This window comes from Lissotriton helveticus, chromosome 4_1 (genome assembly GCF_964261635.1).
Source record: "Lissotriton helveticus chromosome 4_1, aLisHel1.1, whole genome shotgun sequence".
In the NCBI taxonomy this organism is placed as follows: Eukaryota; Metazoa; Chordata; class Amphibia; order Caudata; family Salamandridae; genus Lissotriton; species Lissotriton helveticus.
The window spans coordinates 1367623492-1367644781 of NC_136063.1; the positions used below are offsets into that span (position 1 = coordinate 1367623492).

At 42.5% G+C, this 21290-nt stretch overlaps 1 protein-coding gene across 2 annotated transcripts in view; it reads right to left on the reverse strand.

The window, feature by feature from the left end:
• Positions 1-8302: 8302 nt before the first annotated feature.
• The window catches only part of ATXN1 (ataxin 1), a 1154375-nt gene continuing 1141387 nt past the window's right edge, over positions 8303-21290 (reverse strand). For both annotated transcript variants that reach the window (XM_078687925.1, XM_078687926.1), the window contains exon 10: positions 8303-10597. In XM_078687925.1, the coding sequence (XP_078544051.1) occupies positions 10067-10597 (531 nt within the window). In that variant the 3' untranslated portion in view covers positions 8303-10066. The remainder of the gene's footprint in view (positions 10598-21290) is intronic.

The window sequence follows — 21290 nt, forward strand, 5'->3', positions numbered from 1 at the left end:
AATTATTATTTTGCCAACAACTTCACAACAGTTGTGCATCGAACATTTCTGACGTTATGGGACACAATTTATGTTAAAAAAAAAGTCAAATAAACAGCCACAAGAACGATAATTTACTGGAGACATATTAGAGGGGAGATGCTACTTTCTAGGGTTGGTCAAAGCAGAATCTCAATAAGGTTCTCCGAGTGTGTGACAGCTCTTGAAGAGGACATTTTGTTCTAGCTGTTGGTTAGCACTGTTCACCCCCTGATGTTGTTTTCTTTATTCTGAATTGTATATTCAAGGTTCCTAATGCTAGAAGGCAGTCCATTGAATGCATTAACTTAGTATGAGGTCCCAACCAGGACAACCACCTAACAACCTTGTAAGGTGCACAAATATCTTGGCAGGTTAACGAGCCCGGTCTACTTAAGCCCATGCACTATGGACATCACAGACTTTAGTGCCAGCAGGTCAAGCTCAAAGTTTCATCTTTTAGATGGCGTAAAAATGATTCATACTGACTTTGTTATCATTTGATGGCTTGGTGTGTTAGGGCTATGTAACAAACAGACGGAAATATAATTTAGAATCATCAACACAATAGGATGCTTTGTTGACAAAACAATTGTCACACACTCACGACCATATAAATCCGGATGACAGAGAGACCAACTATCTTTTTTCGGATATATACTCTGTGAGTGTGTGCTGGAGACCTCATGGACAAATTGCTACAAATTGTCTATTTCCACAAATTGAGCTGGCTGGACTTGTAGCTTTTAACTGATGCCAATTTGCATTTTATGCCCAAACATTCACTGGAGATTGTGTGAATTGCCTAAACGTGTTAATGCTATTATGTACCAGGGTGAGGATAGACTAATGTAAAAACACAAAAATATGGTACTGCCGGCTACTGGTATTCTCTATCCTAATGCTTTTAGGTACTGTATCCAGTTGCATTTATGCTTTCTGCTGCCCATTTGCTACTGGCCTCTATTCTGAGTATAGGTGAGTCTTTAAAAGCGATTGTGTTTATTATTTAGTGGCCCTAAATGTTTAAGCCAGATATTTGTGAGTGAATATCTATCTATCTAAAAATCCATGCATCCTTACATAAATGTTGGTGTTTCTCATACATAATCAGTCGCATCCTATATCTCTTAGGTACCTGAGTGAGTGTCTACCATTAAGAAAAACAGACAGCTATTTTTCAACCAGTAATCTAAACCTAACATTTAGCGGTCAATGGCTGTCGTGTAATAAGTGCTACTGGCTTATTGAGTGACAAGGCTTTGGACCAGATGCACAGAAAATGGGGAAGGGTAGCACAATGCATCTATATGTTTAACTGAGGCGACTGCCCCAAGGAATTGCCCAATTGCATTTGCAAACACAAGGCATGGGGAAACTCCTCAGCACTGTCTTGTCTTCCAGAGAGTATACAAAGAGGAAAAGTCCTTTAGGATGAAGCCGAAATCCCGATGTGCCTTCACAGCGCTGGCAGCAGAACAAATGCGTCATAAGAATGCAATCGTTCTGCATGCAAGTCATTACAACGACTTGCTTTGGGAGGGCGCATTGGTGGAATGGTGTTGGAATTAAAGTCTAACATCTTTCCTGCAGCTACGCTGGCTGGAGTTGGAATAGTAAATTAAACTATTCCAATATCAAGCAGCCCCCCCCCTCCCCAAAGCAAATCGTTATAAAGACTTGTGTGCAGAACAAATGCGTGCTAAAGATGCAATCAGTCAAATGACGGAGTTCCCAAGGGATGCATGTAAAACGCATGCAGACTTTCGTCATACATTCTTGCAAAGCAATATAAAGCACGTTTTGCTGAATCTCTCTCCCTAAAAGTGTCAAGGCTCACAAGTGACCCTGTTATGCCTTGCAGAAACCTCGGAGCAAGGTTGCTAGAAGCAGGGTGCTACTGGTCCGAATCAGCAAGCCAAATTCTAACCAGGAAGTGGTGAAAGGTGGACCTGGGGCAATTATTGGTTCACAGAAGTAACCACCTACCGTCATGGAGGCTTGAGAATTAATTCACAGCCAAAATTCTCCTGAAAAAGGAGGGAAGCAGTATAGCAAACTAGGATCTCTAGATAAGCAAAGAGCTTACAGAACACCACATTATAATTTGTGCATTGCATTTTAGTTTTCTGTGGGAGAAAACAAAAAGCCACTTTAAAATGCCTCATTTGGGTCCATGGTACCTACTCGACCATCTAGCTCCCAGTATCATTGTCTGGTGCTTTATTTGGCACTTGTGTGTCTGCTTTTAATTTTAGTGTATGTTTGATTTCAACTAGCACTCTCTTTCAAATACTTTTAGACATTAAAAACTAAACTGTCAGTTTTAAAAAATATATAATAATCAAATCGTTTTTGATAGCAGATAAATGATTGAGCACAGACTGCCAATAAAAATGTAATTGAAGGGTAGAATATGTAAGCCTGAGTTTAAGGATGCAAGACAGAATTGTGTGTGCAGCTTACTTTGATACTCACTCTTTTAAATGTACCCTTTAATTGCCATGCTGATGGTTTTTGTTTTGGTCTTGCTAGTATATGAGGATACCCACAAAGTCAATCTAAGAGTACGTTTTCGTGTAGGTGCTGTGTCATTCTGAGGAAACTTAAAAATCAACATCCTTGCTTAATACCACACCGTACAAATCTAACTTGGCATGTTGTAAATTTGTTGCTTTAGGACATCTAAACAGAAAATATATAAGAGATTAAAAAATTAGCTAATGTATTTGGAAATTGATTCAATAATAACTGAATACAGATTCCAACTTACAGTGAGTGCTCAGCTGCATAGAAGGACAATACAATATACCCACATGGCTTTAATTAGGTCAGAATCCAGGTCTCCTAGCCCCAAAGAAAAAAGTCCACCTTTACAAACCCCTTCCTATTTCCATGATGATATAACATGGGAAATCCAGGGAATACTTCTCTATCTTCACTAAAATAGTCAATAGTCACAGCGAAGAAAAAAAAATGGAATTTATTTGCTGGAAAGGCAAAGAGAAGTGATTGTAAAGATAGTTTTGCTAAGCTACTTCCTTGGAAATTAAAAGGACTGTTGATGACTTCAGCCTTGCCACCACGCTCAGGGAATGCCACTGTATGTTACACAATATTATTTCCCTTCACAGTGTCACCCAGTGACAAATATTACATGGTGGACCACAAGTGAGCAGGAAACTCCTGAATACGGTGGGTTTCTAGCTTGTCCAGCAGATGTCCATTATGGGCTTTTAATGTCTCTAGGACATCTGCAGCAGATGAGCAGCTATTGTTGCTGGTTTTTTCTTTTTGGAGAGATGGAGAAAGAGAGTAGAGGTACCTCCCAGGCAGTGCTTGGCACAAGGTCTCAACCCCTCCAAGGTCATGCCCCATCCTCACAGGGCGAAAGAAAATTAGAATCTGGCAGGACTGTGACTTTTACCTGGTCAGGAAAGTGGCTTTCTAGCCTGTTCCCCTTGAGGAATCCTACATAACATGTTCTGTGCTCTCTGTACAAGTATAGCTGGAACGTCACTTGTGGCCTGAAGTGATTAAGGATTTTATTTTCAGGTGCTGCCGAGCTACATTGGTCAACTGTGGAACAATTTGTGGTGGGAAGCTTGTGGAGGATATGAGACACACATACGTTATGTTATGTTATGTTATTGGTTTTTATTATGCGCAAAGCTGCTCCAGCGAAGGAGCGTCCTGGCGTAACAACAACAGTCATGAAATGACCAGTCTTGAAGTTGACATTTTACATTGTGTCCTACATTTATCAATGTTTAGGAACAAAAGGAAGCACATCATCTTTTCTCCGCACCTTTCTCTAACCACACCTCACTGAGGGTCTTCACTGGTACTTTACCATGGACAACTTCCTTGGAAATTTAACATTAATTCTGTGACAGATTTAAAGAACATAATATCGCAGTCCTTTGCACTGCAGTACCGACATAGATTAGTTGAAGGGCAAACATCGGAGGAGACTTTTTGATGCATTGCATTCCCTATCTCTGCTAACAAACTAGGGTAGATTGCTAAAATGCTGTGCACTTGATCCATTGCCAATGTCATATTGTCGATCATGTCTTCCAAAAAATCTCTTATAGGTGTAATGCAGAATTGTTTAACTATCACTGATAGGCCTTCATACCATACATTTTTATCAGGAATACCTGTGAAAACTGCAAAGAGATGGCCAGCACTTCAGAACGCCACTGACAATCAATATTATAAATAATAACATTTTGGGTAATTCCAGACATTACCTTGCTTGCAATTGTAATTCCAGAAATGACCTCGCTTGCAATTTCACAAATTAAAATAGCTAGTTCTGCCTGGATGTATCTCACTGGAAAGGAAGAGGCATGCACAATGTGCTCGTCACACTCAAAGTGTCCCAGAACCCATAGTAACTCAATCATGGCAGCTCAGCTCCTGAGTTACGCCCGCTGCCCAAATATTGAAAAAAATATGAGTCACATTGGGAGCGGGTGGCAGGGGGGAAAAGGGGTTCTACAATAAGTTTAAAATAAAGTGCCAAATGTTTAGACTCCAGTGCATAAAACATACAAGGCTATGGGAGGCTAGTCTAAGAGAAAGTCCAGAAGACAAAAGCTGCATTTCAATGGGCAGACCTGTTCTCCCCTTTCTTGTGCACAACCAGCCTTGAGGTTATGAACTCCTCGAAGATACACCTTGAACCTTCAGAATTGTTATATCACAAGTGTAGTAATGTTATTAAGAATATCAACACATGGATGAAGCAGGCTGTTTATGAAGTCCTAAAATACTGTTTTGTGTACTTGAACTCTTTATTTTGAGGTCTTCTGAATTCAGTCTAAATTTCTGGGCATGAGGTTTGTGGTCTTTCTACTAACGGGATATGTCTTCCTGATGCCCCTTTTTACTTGGACAATATCAATGTTGAGACCAATTATGGGCAGTAGGTACTTTGCTCCTTTGGTGCTAATAAAAATCAAATACATTTGGTTCAACATGCCAAATTGGGCAGATAGAAGAGGTACCACTCCCCACAATTCTCCCACGTTTCAAGTTTCCTGTTGTGGGACTTATGTGACCTTCTGCAGCAGCTAGGCAGAGCGAAACACACTTCGTCAAAGGCTACCATGTTCAACTAAGGACTTTACAATGGGCAGTTAGACTATGTCCCTTGACCACAAATGTCTCGCTATTCAAGGTTCTTATGATGGGAGGTATATGACCTGTTGGGTCAGCTGCGAAGAGTTGAGTTCGCTGGTCCTGTTAGTCTCAGGACAAACTTTGAACTGCCTCTTCCCGTCGGCCAGTGTTCATCTCACAGGCAGAGGAAATTGAACAGGACTAAAACTGACCTTTCAGTACGGAATACAAGCTTTGTGCAATTGACTGCAAAAAAAGGCTGGAGGTTTTTCATGCAAGGTAGAACTCTTTTGTACAAATATAACATTTCATTATACTGGGCTTTCCTCTGTCTCTGGTGCATACAAAAATAAATATATAATTGTCAAAAGCACAGTAAAATAGTAATAGCACACAACACTTTCTCACTTACACAAGTTCATTTCTGGCTTTTTATTTTCACCAACTGCAAAGCTTTTCCACTAAGCATCTGCTCACCGGGAATCAAGGGGAAAAAAGCTGTCCGACTAATACGTATTGCTTGATTGCTTGCCAGAAATAACTGAAGACAATTCTTCAAAGAACGCTGTTGCATAAACAGATTACTGCATGACACATACTCTTTGGAAATGTCTTGTTTAGCTCCATTCAGCCACATTAAAAGTTTCGAATTCAAAAATCCACACCAAGAAGTGTGCCTGGGATCTTGACACCAAAGGGGGTTGTTTATAATTTGTGGATGCAGATATTGTTCCAAGAATTGACCAACCCTATTTAGAGCGTATTCCCATCTATATGGGTGGATGGACCATCTGCCAATTTTGGGCAGATGTCCTACATATGTCAAACTTTAAATTACCCCAATTCATTTCATGGCATTCTCCACCTTTTCAAGTGAATGAACAAGTGTATAGGCAAGAACTTTTGTTGTCCTCGTTGAAGTGACATTTGATAGCTCCTCCGCTCTCAACTGCCCTCTCCAGCCAGGGGGAAATATTTGCTGTTTGTAGGGCCCACCCACTATTGATGAAGCTCTAGATGTCTCACTGATCTTAATCTACTCAAAACCCAGCCATGAACGGATCCAATATACTACTCCACTAATCTTCAAAGCCACTAAATATTGAGGAAGTGTGAAGATATCAGAGAACAGTGAGTTCCCTAACTGAAACATGTTGTGGTACCTTTAAGGAACAAATTAACCATGTTTGTTAAAACATTTGAATATTAGCCTAGTGGCCCCACAACAAGTAAAACACATTCAGTCGCTTGTGACTTACTAGGCAACAATACTTTGCAGGCTGAGACATGCCGGTCCATACTAATAATTGGGGTGGAGGGGAACCTACATGTGCCCCATGGAAAGTACCATAACCTAAAAAGCAGGAGGCTTCACAGGTGTGCTACTTTCTTCATGTGAGCAACCACATCTTTAATTGTTTATAGCCAAGCAGATACGCAACAGACCTGCCATAGGAAACAGAATTTCCATTAGGTTTGTTTGTGGGGAACTATAATTTTTTGTGATCAACTGGAGTTCATATCTATATTTGTGGGAAAGGTGCAGAGAACAAGCTATTGAAAAATTTAACATTTAGCAAACAACTTGTTTACGGGAATTTTTTAAAGAGTTTTTTTTTATTTTCATCCTGATACCACCACAGACAGGCTGATCTAAGTTGGCACATAAAGTATTGCACTTACTAAAAAAAAATTGTTGGGCCAATGATTAGAACAACACATCTAGAGATCCTAAAGTGTGAGTCAGGCCCGGATTGATACATTCCTTCTGCTTTAGTGTTAGCTTAAATGGTTTTAGTCAGTTTAATTGTCTCATGCTCGCCAACTAACCAGCCTTCTAGATTTTGCTTGAGTATTGTATAGTGGTACCAATGTGAGCTAAACCGCCATTTCTACAGTGTGCCCTTTCCTGACCTTTTAACATCGATATTGTGAAATAAACTGCAAGTGCCCTGAGCAGAGTATATGGAAATAAAATTCAGCAAGTTCTCTGAGCATTTACGGTTAAAATAAAGTACTACTGAACACATAGGCAGTGAGTACAACCGAAAGGAGGGATAACAAAATAGCCTTATAGAACATTTGGTGCCAAGGCAATGATCAACACAAAGGTGTGTCCGGCAAAAAAGCAAAGTTCTTTAAAAAAAAAATATAAAGCATATGGTGCACCTCACAAGACACAACAAAAGCAAATTATTCTTGGGTGTCAACAAATACGAAATCACAAAGCTACATTTATTTTCTAGCACAGAAATACATATAAAAGCTCCTAATTGGGAATCAATGACCCAGACAATAGATTCCCAATTAGGAGCCTTTGTATATGTTGTATGTCTTTAATTAGTTTAAGGAGAAAGTTCATCAAGAAGTATGCTGAGGTCTTTCCTAGCTCCAAATTCCTGTACTCCTTCTTCAGCGTTTTCTCTAAAATTTCTGAGGGAGTGGGCGGTGAGGGGGCTTAGGGTTCAGAAGGAAAATGATGGTGTGGAGGGATTATCATACGAGCCTGTTGTGGTAACGGACAGCCAGCAGTCTCTATGCTTTCCCGCGCTTTTAGTCTGATAGCTGCATATCACAGCGTGCATTGCTGATCGCGCGCCCCCGCACACCTCGCCTTCTCCCGACTTTCCTCACATTTAAAGATGTTTAGGAAATGAGAGAGACGGAACGGCATGAGTCCTGTATGTCAAAACATGCAAGTGGAAGGGCAAAGAAGGAGCAGAAGGGAAAGGATAAAATATATTCAAGTAAAACTTAATCTTTATACCAATAAAAACACTTTGTTGTGGATTGCTGAGGATTCGCCTATGCAAATAAAAAGAATTATGAAAAAGGGCAAGATTTATAACGGAGGGTAACACAAGCATCGAATAATAGCGAACAGATAGGAAAAAAACTCTCAACAGATCTGCGTAACAAAAAAATCTCAGAGTTGTCCTGCCAAGACCTGATTCGGTGTGACAGAAGGTACAGAAGGAACTGTGAAAGAAATATAACCCTGTGGCCCAGCGTTTTGGCCGGTTAGTACAAAAATGCTACATTTAATAATGTTCTTTCAGTCACCCAACACCCTCCCCGACCCCACCCCTTTCACCCCGCCCTCCCCACAACATTAGCAGGTAAAAACTGCAGGAATACCACACAAATGATAAACTCAAGATGTGCAAATTGCAATATATTTTTGTTTGTTTTTAAAGTCCATCTTTTAAAAACACTGGACAACGATTGTTGTTTTTCTTTCTCACTCTTTTTCTCTCATCTTTCTTCCTCACTCTCTCTTTTAAACTGTCAGCTCACAAAACTTTAACTCAAGCATTAAAGTTTTTTTTTAAAAAGTGCCTCCTGTTAAGTAGTCCTTCTTGGACACTGACTATCGCACACAAGCTGGAGATTCACATTCATCCCTTTAAAATCACTTAGAAACTTTCAACATCTCACCGGTGAGACTCTACATAGTTACATGTAGCTAACAGTGTCGAAGTAAATTATCTTACTTTTTTTTTTTTTTACATACACAAATTAAAGTGAGATACAGTACTTATTAAATTGGTACACCAAGATGCTCGGCAATAAAGTGTGAACAGCCTTTTAAGTGCTTAAAGACCTTCTTCCTCCACCTTATTAAATTCCTTGTTTTGTCACACTCAAATGGGAAAGTGGCACCAGATAACCATAGCTATGAACGAAAAAAGTACTAGCGTTAAAGACACAAGCGTTGCACTATAAACGCAATGTAAGCACAGTTAAATGGGCAGTGTGCCTCTCTTGCACTTTGGAAGCAAATGCCCCTCAGTGACGCAGGCCCTAAACCTGGAAATATATCTACAGGAGACCTGCAAAAAAAGATTTGCTAAGCGACGCATCCAACTCTCAAGTTTCATAATCCAAAGAAACCAATAAAACAAGAAAAGAAATAGGACGTTCATGTGTGAGAAGATTTCCCGCCAAAGCATGGCGATCTGGTGTGTGACTGGCTGACTCTTCCTTCACAGACTGTAAGATGCCTGGCAAAAAGTAGGTGGATCGTGAGGAATAAGTGCAGTTAGACTTGTATGAGAGAAAATGTACAATGTGGTCAATGATGTCTTGTGAAATGTGTCGAAGAGAAGTATGATCGGATAGAGATCTCCTTTTCCCAGCTGATGTCCTTTACCCCGCTGGCCAGTAGATTGACTGAGCTGAAATTTATAGTTTGATCTTAGTATTGTCCAGCAAGATTGCTACTTTTACCACACAAAGAGTGACTCATGAAACACTATGCCACATCCTTCTGTGGAGACATGGAATCCACGTAGCCATTTACATTTAATTGTTGATCGCCTATGTTGCCCAGTCAAAATTGCGTACCCGTTAATCAAGTATATTTCACAGAAAGGAGCCTCAAGCGGGTTGAATGTCAACTTAGAAAGGTAGCAATGTTGCTGTACTCCAGTTCGCATGTACCTGACCAGCTCAAAAAGACATTGGGCATGGAGAGATGCCAGGTTTGCACTCACACACATTCACAACATTCAGCTAACACGCACATACATGCAGTCTCATCTCAGTCCTTGTTTTGGTTCCCTTCTCTTCCTCCTTGCTAAGAACGGCTTCAACCCCTTGTTGTAAATTCAGCGTTTGCGCACTGTAACAAGAACAACATGAAAAGAGTCCTGGGGATACTTTCATTTTTTGTCAAGAGGCAAGAAAGTGCGGATTGCCCCTTCCCACAGTCCTCCAGTATTTTAGCCGCCAACAAACGTGGAAATAACATGTGCACCTGTCTCCTGCGCAATAACAGCTGCAACTATAACAAGGTTATAACAAAAACCTAAAATAAGATGATAATGTGTAAATACTGGGGTTATTTAGCCTACAGTACAGTAATCGGGATAAAAATGACAAGGGATAAGCCTAAATTCTTCTCTTCAAACAGCCTTCACTTGCCTACATTCGATCGACCTTCAATACAAATCTTGACCTCCTGAGGGATAAAAGAAGGCTTGGGAAGAGTCAAAGGTGGTTCTTCTTCAGATTTCTCTAGTTTACGTGTTTCGGGGGCAGACCACCTCCTCTTCCTTATTGCCCTGGGCTTGCTGGGATCTGTCTTGTTGAGCAAAGCTGCTGCAGGCAATCCTGTTTTATCCGGGTACTTTAGTTCACCATTCTCAGAAAAGATGTGAGCTCTTTCCCGGTCAATCCCATTTTCTTGCTCAGGATATCTGTGCCTACTTTCAGAAAAGCTGTCGTTCTTTGGGTGCTTCAGCAGGACGCTAGCTGGGTCTGTGGGTTGGCTCTTTTTGATGGCCCCGTTCTTCAAATTCTTGAGTGTCAGTGATATACACACATCGCCCACTGACAGCTTGGAACATGGCAGTTCAAAGAGCTGGCTCGTTCTTTCCGGGCAGCAGGAGGACCAACCTTGTCCAAACACGAAAAAAGGATATTCCACCACAACCTCCACACTAACCTGCATAAACAAAAACAGAAAAGAGCAAGACAAATGAGAATGCTTCTCCTTGTTTCCCATCCACAAAATTCGATTTACATCACTTCATTAGTACATTAACAATGCACGGACATTATGAAAGTGAGAAGAACATCCAACTTTGGTATTCTGACTTAAGGCAGACACAGTTAGCACCTCTATAACACACACTCAGTGAAGCAGAGTATTTGATGTTAATGCATGTCTAAGTTGAAAGACTGAAAATGATCAATTTCTTTGTAGTACAGAGCTCTATTATACAACAGGTACCCCCTCCCCTTGCCTATTTGCCCACTTTGAAGAAATATATTGCACACTTAATGTTAACCCCGTAGTGGCAATTTAAATAGCCTCTGTAAAACATCTACTTTAGTGAGGCGAGGGTTGGGGAAGTATTGGGCATCAGCTCCAGTCCTCTTCATCTCCATACAAGACTGAAGTTTCTTGTAGTTTACCGAAGTTTCCTCCTCTTAAACCCTTTTGGACCACAATCAGTCCATAAGCTAAGAAATTAGGGAGCCTATTTATGAAAGAGTTGTGTCGCCCTTGAGCCACACAATGGGGCGCAAGAGCGGCACAACTCTTAAGTTAGATTTCTCAAGTCAAGCAATGCACCGTGTGTGGCCTTGCTTGGCTTGATAAATCTAAGTAACGCAATGCGGCACAAATTACTGAGTTGCGTTACTCTGCTCCATGGAGGCGTTCCATTGGTGGAGTGTTGGTGTTCTCAGGCACCCATCCATGGATTTTGCCTCATTCCCAGATTTATCACTACTTGTAGACCTGGGAATGCGTCAAAATGCTGCGCCTTCCCAGGTGAGGTGTATCAAGGAGAAATATCTTTATTTCTCCTCGTTACTTCATCTTTGTATGTGTTTTGCATTCTACAGCACACTAGAAAGAGGAAAATGCCTCTCAGGATTGTTTTTTCTGCAGGAAGCTGTCCCTTCCCACACAAAACCATTCCTGCTAACAACACAGGCAGCACATTGTGCACCAGTGTATGGAAAAGTCAGGAATGTGCCGTATTTCTTTTAAATGCAGGACATCCCTGTCCTTTCCCTATCACGCAGCGCAGCAAGACGTATATTTATTAATTTAGGATTTAGATGTCACATTATATTACCAAAGCACTGTTAGTGTGTCGCTAGGAGGCAGAAGCAGGGGGTTCAGGTTGATAGTACGTCCAGGGCCAGACTGGGAACAGAAACCGGCCCTGCCACACTGCTCAGCTGGGCCCCCCTGGGGTGAGGAGGAGTGCAGCCGAGCAGTTTGCGAGGGCCGGTTTCGGCCGAATTTTGTTACAGGGGGACGAAATTGCCGACCCCCGGTAACAAAAACGGGCCCCCAAGCACCCAAAACCGGCCCCCACCCTAGCGGCCCACCGGGGAAATGCCCGGTGCCCGCTATGGCCAGTCTGGCCCTGAGTACGTCTTCTCTGAGATGGAAGGCTTTTTTAAAAATGTCTGCGTTCAGTTGGAAGATGTGGTGCATGTGCCTTTGATCTCATATTAGGGATGGCCACTAGTTGAGGCTGCTCGTGAAGAATGCTCCTCACTGAGGTAAGGGTCTCCCTGTGTAGTATCATCAGGCTGAAGGAAAGATTGCACTAAGAAGCCATAAGTCTCACACCTTTTGTATACTTTAGAACAACTATTTTTGATACTAACTTAACATCATCTATGCAATGAGACCCAAAGTATATTAAACATCTGCACAACATTCTGATTGTGCCCATGTTGCCAAGGCCACACCCACCTAAGGAACAATAGGCCACATCTGTAAGTTGTGTTGATTATGTTTTTGTCATATCAAGCTTGATGACAGGGACGCTTCTCAACAGCAAGAACACTGTTGCCTTGTACATCAATTGATGATTCACAGTGGTAAGTCCATACTGGTCCTGCTTGTTTTACTACATTTACAATGCTCTCCTAATTATGTATTTCCACTTAAATGCCATCAACCTTCTATTGTGCCACGGAGAGATTGGAAATAATAAAACAGTATATGCTACTAGTAAAAAAACGGATGTGAATCTCAGCCAATGGTGCTGCAAGAAACATGTTCAATGATCACAGAATCAAAACTTCTATTCAAAACACAGATATAGATTCACGAAATGGTTTGCTCAGATCATGCTTTTTTTTCGAATGGAGTTGCTGTCCTAATGAAGAAACACTCGTGCAGAGAACTTTTCAAGTTGATAACGACGATAGGCATTCCCCTCACGGGTGAAATGTTTAATGCTCTTATGCATTGCATTCTCAACAGATTCACAACACTATTTTCCACGGATACCCCAAAGGTCCAAACATGTCTTAGACATATAATAGAGGACTTAGGGCTATGTGATATCTGGTGGAATCAAACTGAGACACAATGAGGGTATACTTATCATAGTAAAAATATGGACATTTCTGAAGGTTAGACTTACTCTCATTGATCGTACTATGCTAGATAAAGTTCAGGACATCAGACCACTCCCAGCACATCTATCAAATCTCTTGGCAGTTGTTCTAAAAGTAGTGTTCCCTAAGCAACCCATATGCCACAAGTGGATATTAAACAAAAAGTTCTTATTAGAGACCGATGTACTACAAGAGATAATTAATAAAACAAAAGAGTTATTTTCACTTATAAGGGTTCCACCACTCAATCTTTGGTTTGGGATACTCACAAAGCCTTTAAAAGAGATATTTTTTTTCTAAATCAACAAGATAAATGTAGATGGGAGCAGGAAGAAGATAGAACTTTAGAAAATAATATCGAAGGTCCAAAATCTAGATAACAATGACAGAACCACTGGCACTGCATCAAAAAAATACACCTTGCATACACTAAGAGGACAAGATTAGTAGGTTTAGTGAGAAACAGCAAAAATACGGTAGATGGAGGAAGGAAAACGAGGATGAGGTGGAAGAGAAAATGAGAAAGAATAAAAGGAAGGGAGAGGAGAGAGAAGAGGATGCGAGGGAGGAAGGGCTATAATGTCTAGGAATGAAGATATTTTTCAATAAATCTGTGTGTCATCAGCATATTGATGGATGTTCACACCTCCCACTTCCATACAGTCTTGGAGTGGCTCCATATATAAGTTTCACAGTAAAGGAGCACGTACCAAATACCGGGAAATGCCATAAGTTACAGAAATAAGTTTCAAAGTGAAACTCTCTACCCTGACCAGCTGTCTGCAATTTATAAGGAAAGACAAGAACCAGCTCACTGTATCACCTCAAATGCCTATTTGTGACTTCAAGACCTTAAATCGCTTATAACGAACCACTGAGTCAAATGCTGCGGACAAGTCCAGAAGGACAAAGGGGACACTGGGGACCCCGCGTCCAGCTTTCGTTGTATGTAGCAGAGGATCTTGAATGAGGCAGACTAAGTAATGCAGCAACTACAAAGCCTGATTAATATGTGAATAAAAGGTTATTTAGTTCAATGTGGCTGGTGAGTAAATGGCAACACCTTTTTTTAGTACTGTGCCCAAATACAGATTTGCGATTTGACAATAGTTAGCAAGACTGTTAGGATTATCTGTAGGCTTTTACAATAGAAATGTTAAGGATTCTGTCTTGCGACTATCAGGGAAGGCACCTTACTGTAGGGAAGCATTTACTAGGCAGCCCGACAATTAGTTGAACAGTTCGAAGTTGTTTATCTTTTTTGTTTAGGAAAGTGGCAGGAACTGTTTCTTCAATACTAACGTTTGATTTTAGATTGAATATAAACTATGCAATGCTGTTCTTGGTCATAAGTGTAAAGTGGGACCAGGTATTTGTAAGCCATGGAATTGATAATTAAATTAATGGGGGAGAGTCTGCCTTCAGAATGGAGTTCCATATCTGGTGCTCCTTGTTCATAAAAAACAAATCTAAAAATGTATTACATGTGAGCTGTGACTGCAGTCAGAAATTGGGTTTTTGATTGAGTGGAGTGAAAACCCTACTCAAGCAACAACCACAACCTTGTCAGGGTGAACCACTAAAAGTCTCTAACTGTGTAACCTTTTGGTAGATTAGCACAAAAGCAGTCAGTCTTAACTTAGCATTTATGCAGCACTCAAACAGTAATTCATGGAAAACACAACACAAGAAAAATCCCACACTAATTTAGAAAAATAGAGCAAATTCAAATAAATAAAATGGTACCAGAACGACAAAAAAAAAAACAATCTATAGAACCGGAGACAATACATTTCAAAGTTTTAGGTAAGTATAGTGCCTAAAGTCACAAAGCGCCTTTCACAGTCATCTGGTAGTGCTAGACCAAAGAAAAGTCACAAATTTAGTAAGCCTCTGCGTAGTTTGTGGAGTTTTGCTATGCAGAACTCCGCGAAGTTACAGAAAAACTCTGCGAAGTTCCGCAAGTGGCGGCGTGTAGTGTGAACTGCTGTTCGGGCTGGTCTTCCTGCCACTTGGGTAGAAATTATACCCGAGCAGCATCTCGCCCTCGCAAATTTACCGTTCACCAGCGCGAGCAGCGAAATAACTTCGCTGGCACTACGCGATGCAGAGTTTTCAGCCCTCTGTGAGCTTCGTGGAGAGCAGAGTGCAGAAAACTCTGCAAATTCCGCGAACGGAGCATAGTTCACCGCCCAGGCCTAAAATCCAGGCCAACCTTGATGTAGTGCAGGCTTAATACAGGGACCAGGTGAATGCAGATGAAAAAGTTACCTTCTCAAAGTCCGGGTCAAAGAGTTCCATTGAGCTGTGAGGAACAAGGAGAGCATTGTAGATGGCTGTCAATTTAGCATGACGTATAGGACTTGCAGACGGTCATCACTGGAACTTCATGCTGACAGTCATTGCAGGTTGTTAATGCTGTAGCATAAAGTGCAGATCTCGCGTTGCCCATCATTAATGGCAGTCATTATAGCGTGAAGTGCGGAGATCACCGGAGCGTCACAATGGCTGCAGTCACAAAGAGCCAAGTCTCGGCGCGAACAGGCCCATTTGTTCTTTACAGAGGTGTGCACTCTCATGCCAGCTAAGGGTCCAGGACCTGAGGAGATGACTCACTTTAGCAGAGGTTGCCAGGGCTCAGGCAGGTGCAGCTGCAGGTCTAATCAGCTGGGCAGAAGCAGGGCAGATTTCTAGAGCTTATTATGTCCCTGTAGCTCACGCAGGAGACCAGCAAGCTAGCCCTTGGAGTTACTCCGGTAGTCCTGGTTTCAAGGAGCAGGTCCAGGCTGCCTTCCTTAGACTGCACAGCAGTCCTTCCTGCAGCATGGCAGTCTTCTGAATCTTCCACGGGTCCAGAAGTAATCTGAAAGGTGTCTCAAGAGGTCCAATATTTATACCTAGTGCCAGCCTTTGAAGTGAGGGGACTTCTTTAGCGTAGCTGGTTTTGGGAATTTCTTTCCTTTCCCTGCTGAGGCTCCAAGTAGTATGGGATTACAAACGACTGGTGTCAGACTCCTTTATGTGTGTGCTGGAGGCAGCCTGTTAAAATCTAAGTGATGCAGGGAATAGCTCATCCCAACCATCCAGGCAGGATGACCCATCCTGCCAACATCTAGTCCCCCTTTGTCTCACTGTATGGGAGGAATACTACCAGGGACAACTATCAAACTATTCGCAGTCATGTGACCAGGGGCACAGGCAGCAGGTATCAAATGGTTAGGACGAAAAAATGTCAACTTTCTAAAATTTATTTTTTTCAGAATTGTAAATTAAAATCCAACTTTACCATTAAAGAGGAATTTAAATTACAATTCATTTGAGTCCAAATACGACATTTTTACCTCTTCCCAATCAAAGGTTAGCACTTATTAAATATCATAGGGTAATCCAATGTTAGCCTATGGGGGAGGTAGGCCTTCCAGTAGTGGGGGTTTATATAAACCGATGACTGAATCGCATGGTAACACATAACCTTGATCTGCTGCTGGCGCATATGGAGTTGGAATTTGAACAGTGGGTCCACCTCGGACTCTTGCTATGGGGCAGTTAGGATGGTGACACTGCCATGATGCAACTACATCCTCAGTATACTGCCCCTCTTTCATTGCTGTGTTTCGTGGACCAGAGCATACGGTCTTTTGTCTAGGGGACTACCTGTCCCTGGTTAGCTAGTAGCAAACTCCTGGCTCACCGATCTTGTGGGGCCTGGGCCTCCCCTCGGCTGAGAACTACGCTCTAGCCCTGCACTTGGCACAGCTCGATTGCATGCTTCCCGGGACTCCAGATCTGCCAAAGTTTGTGCTGGTGGAGCGCACCATGCTGAGTTGCCCGCAGGGACTGCACCAACTCTACAAGAGTGGCACACTTATGCCGAGCACCACTAACACAATGTTGTAAGCCATGATCGAATCATGGCGGTGGGCCCACTGCCTCTACGGGACGGATCCTCCTCTTCACGACCATGCACCATTATGGGGCAACTCCAGTGTTAGACCTGGCACCATTGGTGTGGGTCTCCCATTTTTGCTGTTGCCTCATGTGTTTTTGCTGGTATTAGATGCTTTGGGCACTGGGCCACTGCTATCCAGTGCCACAGTGCAAGTGCTCCCTATTGTAAATTTATGTGTTAATCAGTGGTTCCATGTTTGGCTATTTGATTTACTTGTCAGACCCTAGTATTGTGCACTGAGTGTGCCCAGGACGTGTAAATCCAAATGCTGCTGGTGGGCTTGCAGCACTGGTTGTGCCACCCTAAGAAGCAGCCTTGCAAAATGTGTCTAAGGTCTGCCATTGCAGAGCCTGCGTGCAGTCTGGTACTGTCATGCTGACTGGGCAAGTGCACCCACTAGCCAGTCCCTCAACCTTCCCTTTTCTTCATATCTGTCACCTCTATGGTAGGCCCAATGGCAGGGTGCATTGTAAGTATAAGGTAGGACAAGCCCTGGTATGTGTAGCATGTCCTAATAGTGAATTACAGCCATTTTCGTTTTTCACTATTGCAAGGCTACCTGTTATCCATAGGCCAGAATGGGCTGTTAGAGTTATTATATTTTATAATCCTAACTGTCTCAGAGAACATGGTAGAAATTCGAGTTTAGTATGCCTGAACTCAGAATGATAAAATACATATTTTAGTGAAGTTGGTTGTAACCTTCTGTGTTTGCAAATACCACTTTTAGGAAGTAGGTATTTGCTTGCCTAACCTTTCAAGCCTGCCTCTGCTAGGTTGTGTATTCCTTTGTCTGGTTTTGTGAGTGACAGGGCTGGGGGATTCCAAGAGAGAGGCTGAGTCACCCAGTGGTGAATAGAGAGATCTGCATCTAGATGGGAGGGAGAAGTTGAACCTGAACCTCCACAATGCTGGCTCCACCCCCTGGGGAGCGGCTGATGTCTCTGCCCTGCACACTGAAAGAAGGGAAGGAGTCCTGTAAAGAAAGTGCTCCAGAACTGTACTAGCCTTCCAGAATGCTGGCTCCACCTCCTGTGGGGCGTCTGATGTGCCTACCCTCCACTGTGAAAGGAAAGGAGAAGTCTGGTAAACAGAGTGCTTCAGAACTGGTTTGGACTGGACAAAGGCCCCTCTCCACTCAGAGAACAAAGGATTTGGGGGTATAAATATTGGGACCCTGATCCCATGAAATGAGATCACTTTTGGACTACAAGAAGAAACCTTTACAGCGGAGAGGAATCTGAAGAAACTGAGGAGAGACTATTCCCAAGCTGAAGTGCTGCTTGGGGGATTGGCCTTCAGTGGTTGCCTTACTGTCAAAGGAAGGAGAAAAGAACTTTGTGATGCCGGGCTCTCATACGTAAGCCTCTAAGTATATTGTCTAATCAACTAGATACATATTTATTCATAAAGCTCATAGATAGTTGCTATATGTTTTAAAAATGCTCAGTGGGTTAAACACTCACTGCTGAGACGTTCATTTGATCTGCACGTTAAAGGCTCGAACACGAGAAAGGTTATCCTAGCCTTTTAACTTTGAAAGCAATTTAAAAATAAAGCTAGATTGAGCACATGTTTTCATTATGAAAAAGTGAGTGGTTCCACAATGAGCGGATCATACATTTTGTTTTCAGCTGGTATTTTTTCTCTCTTCTGAAAGCACAAAAGTCCAATAAACAACCCACTGGAGAGACATTATAATCTTTTTGAGACCAAAACATAGACATCAAACCATATTTGGAGGGCAGGTAGTTCTGCAGCTAGGTAAGTTCAAAAGCTGCTCACCTCCCCCTCAGAGATAAGGTGGATGTTGCAGAGGTGTGGGATTCAACTGTCACACATTGTCACAAATTAACAAGAAAATAAAACTGCAACTAAATACTTCAAGGAGATCATGGTATCCAAAATCACAACTGTCGGGTCGAATCTGCGAGCCAGAAAAGAAGGCTGTGGGACTAAAATGCACACCAGGAGGCAACATTGACAGAGCGTGCAAAAGTGTACGATGATTGCTCATGCAACCTGCCATAGCAACTGCTCACCACAAATTAAGACAAATTTTGACTCTTATCCATCAGCCTCTGGCTAAAAGAGTAAATGTACCACTTCAAAGGGTGGAAAACACTTAGGAGCAGATTTATGAAGGCCTTGCGCCGCCGGTGCGTCACTTTATTTGACGCAACGGCGGCGCAAATAATGCGCCCTATTTACAACGTGACGCATCTAGGTGATGCGTCACGTTGTAAAGCCCTGCGCCATAAGGAGGCGTTCCTGCGCAGGGGGGGGGGGCGTTCCTGCGTAGGAACGCCTCCTAAAAGTGGCTGAGTGAAATCTATGAGATTTCAATCAGTCACTTTCGGGACAATGCTGCGTCAAAACCCTGCGCCTGCTTGAAGCAGGCGTAGGTCTTGACGCAGCATTGTGGAGATGGGGCACCGCCGAGCCTTGCTGGAGCTGCGACGCATCTGTGCTGTTTTTGCCCCATGGTGCGCCGCATTGTAAATGCGGCGCACCATGGGTGGCAGAGCAGCTGCGCAGGATGACTGGCGCATCCCTGGGGATGCGCCAGTCATCATAAATCTGCCCCTATGTATTTGCACCTCCACCCTTAGGATGGGAACCGCTGCTATTGACTACATGTCCCAGGGTTCTTTGAAAGCAGTGACGCAATATTCATGCGTCACATCCACCATGCACGGTCTTGACCGCACCCAGTAGGTGGGGCAGCGATCAGACAATTTTAAACCTCTTCCTCCACCGGTTCCGAGTAAAAGCCCGGAGACCCGCACCAAATAGATTGAACAGTGGGGCAGGACCCTTGATGTTATAAGCAGCAGCAAACCACTTACTAGAAAACAAGTATGAGTGATTCCGCCACAATATAGACTTTTCTGGCTTTTTAAACCTCGTATCTTTTTCTCCCTTGTTTCGCTATTCCTGTCTGGTATTTTGCTTATGCTACGATGTGTGTGACTACAGGGCTACCTCTTGAAGTTGTGAGGTGCCCAGAGACGAGTTCCTCTCCCACAGTGGGGTAAGGGATACAGTGTGAATGAGTTGGATGAATGGCCAATCACAATGACTGATAGCAGCAATGTGCTGTTTGGGATGACTGACACAGGTTTGCATCACTATGGTTGTGCACGCACAAGTATGTGAATAACAACAGTATGCGATAATGATCGTCGCAACACAATATTGTGCCACCTATGAGAGTGTGGTAAAACTAGAAAGAGCGTCTTAATCACATACCAAATTGGTATGACGGATGATGTGTTCTTTTACTGTGTAAACTACACAGATGCACTGATAAGTATATCACACATGGGAAGCAGTGACATACATAGAGTGAATGATACACTATGATCTGATTCTTTGTTATTTGTTTTTATTCACAGATGGAGTGAAAAGAGAAACTGAAAAGATAATTATCTTCATACAAATAATAAGAAGCAGCTACCAGCCCATACATAAACAGCAGTATAGGGACTCTTCTTCTGCATTTTCCAGGGAGGGTATTATGTTGCCCTGAAAAAAGTCCAGGACCTAACAAGGCCCATATAGGATTGAAACATGTTGGCTTTAGGGTCATAGGACCATAAATACGCCCAATGACCCCCTTTTACACTTTTAATAACCCTAGCAGATCCAAGAATAAAAGGATACTGGGATCTGTCTGCGTTTTTTGAATCTTTAATTTCCCTTGGTCATTTTCTCACTAAGAGCTCCCTGAAATATGGTCGAGCCCACCCTGATTTCTAGGCGTCAGGGTGACCCAATGATGAAGCATGACACCACTAGGGTGTGTGAGGAAAATTAAAACAAAAGGAATTGTTTCCTTTCCCACTCCCTAGTGGGTCTCTTCATAATAGGAATTCCCTTTGGTACCTCATTAGGGTCTACTGTTGTAAATACGGGTTCCCCAACCACGTATTCAAGGAGTACCTTTTGTGGTTTGTGTTTTGCACACGGGAGGGTGTACTACTTAGTGGGAATTCCTCTTGGCCCTTACGGCAATGGGGTAGGCCTTCCCCTATCTGCCATAGTAGTGTCAAGTTCAAAAGTTGCCCACCTCCCCTCAGAGGTAAGGTGATTGTTGCAGGGGTGTGAGATTCAACTGTCACACATTGTCACAAATTAACAAGAAAATAAAACTGCAACTAAATACTTCAAGGAGATCATGGAATCCAAAATCACAACTGTCAGGTCGAATCTGTGAGCCAAAAAAGAAGGTTGTGGGAATAAAAGGCACACCAGGAGGCAACATTGACAGAGCGTGCAATAGCGTACAATGATTGCTCATGCAACCCGCCAT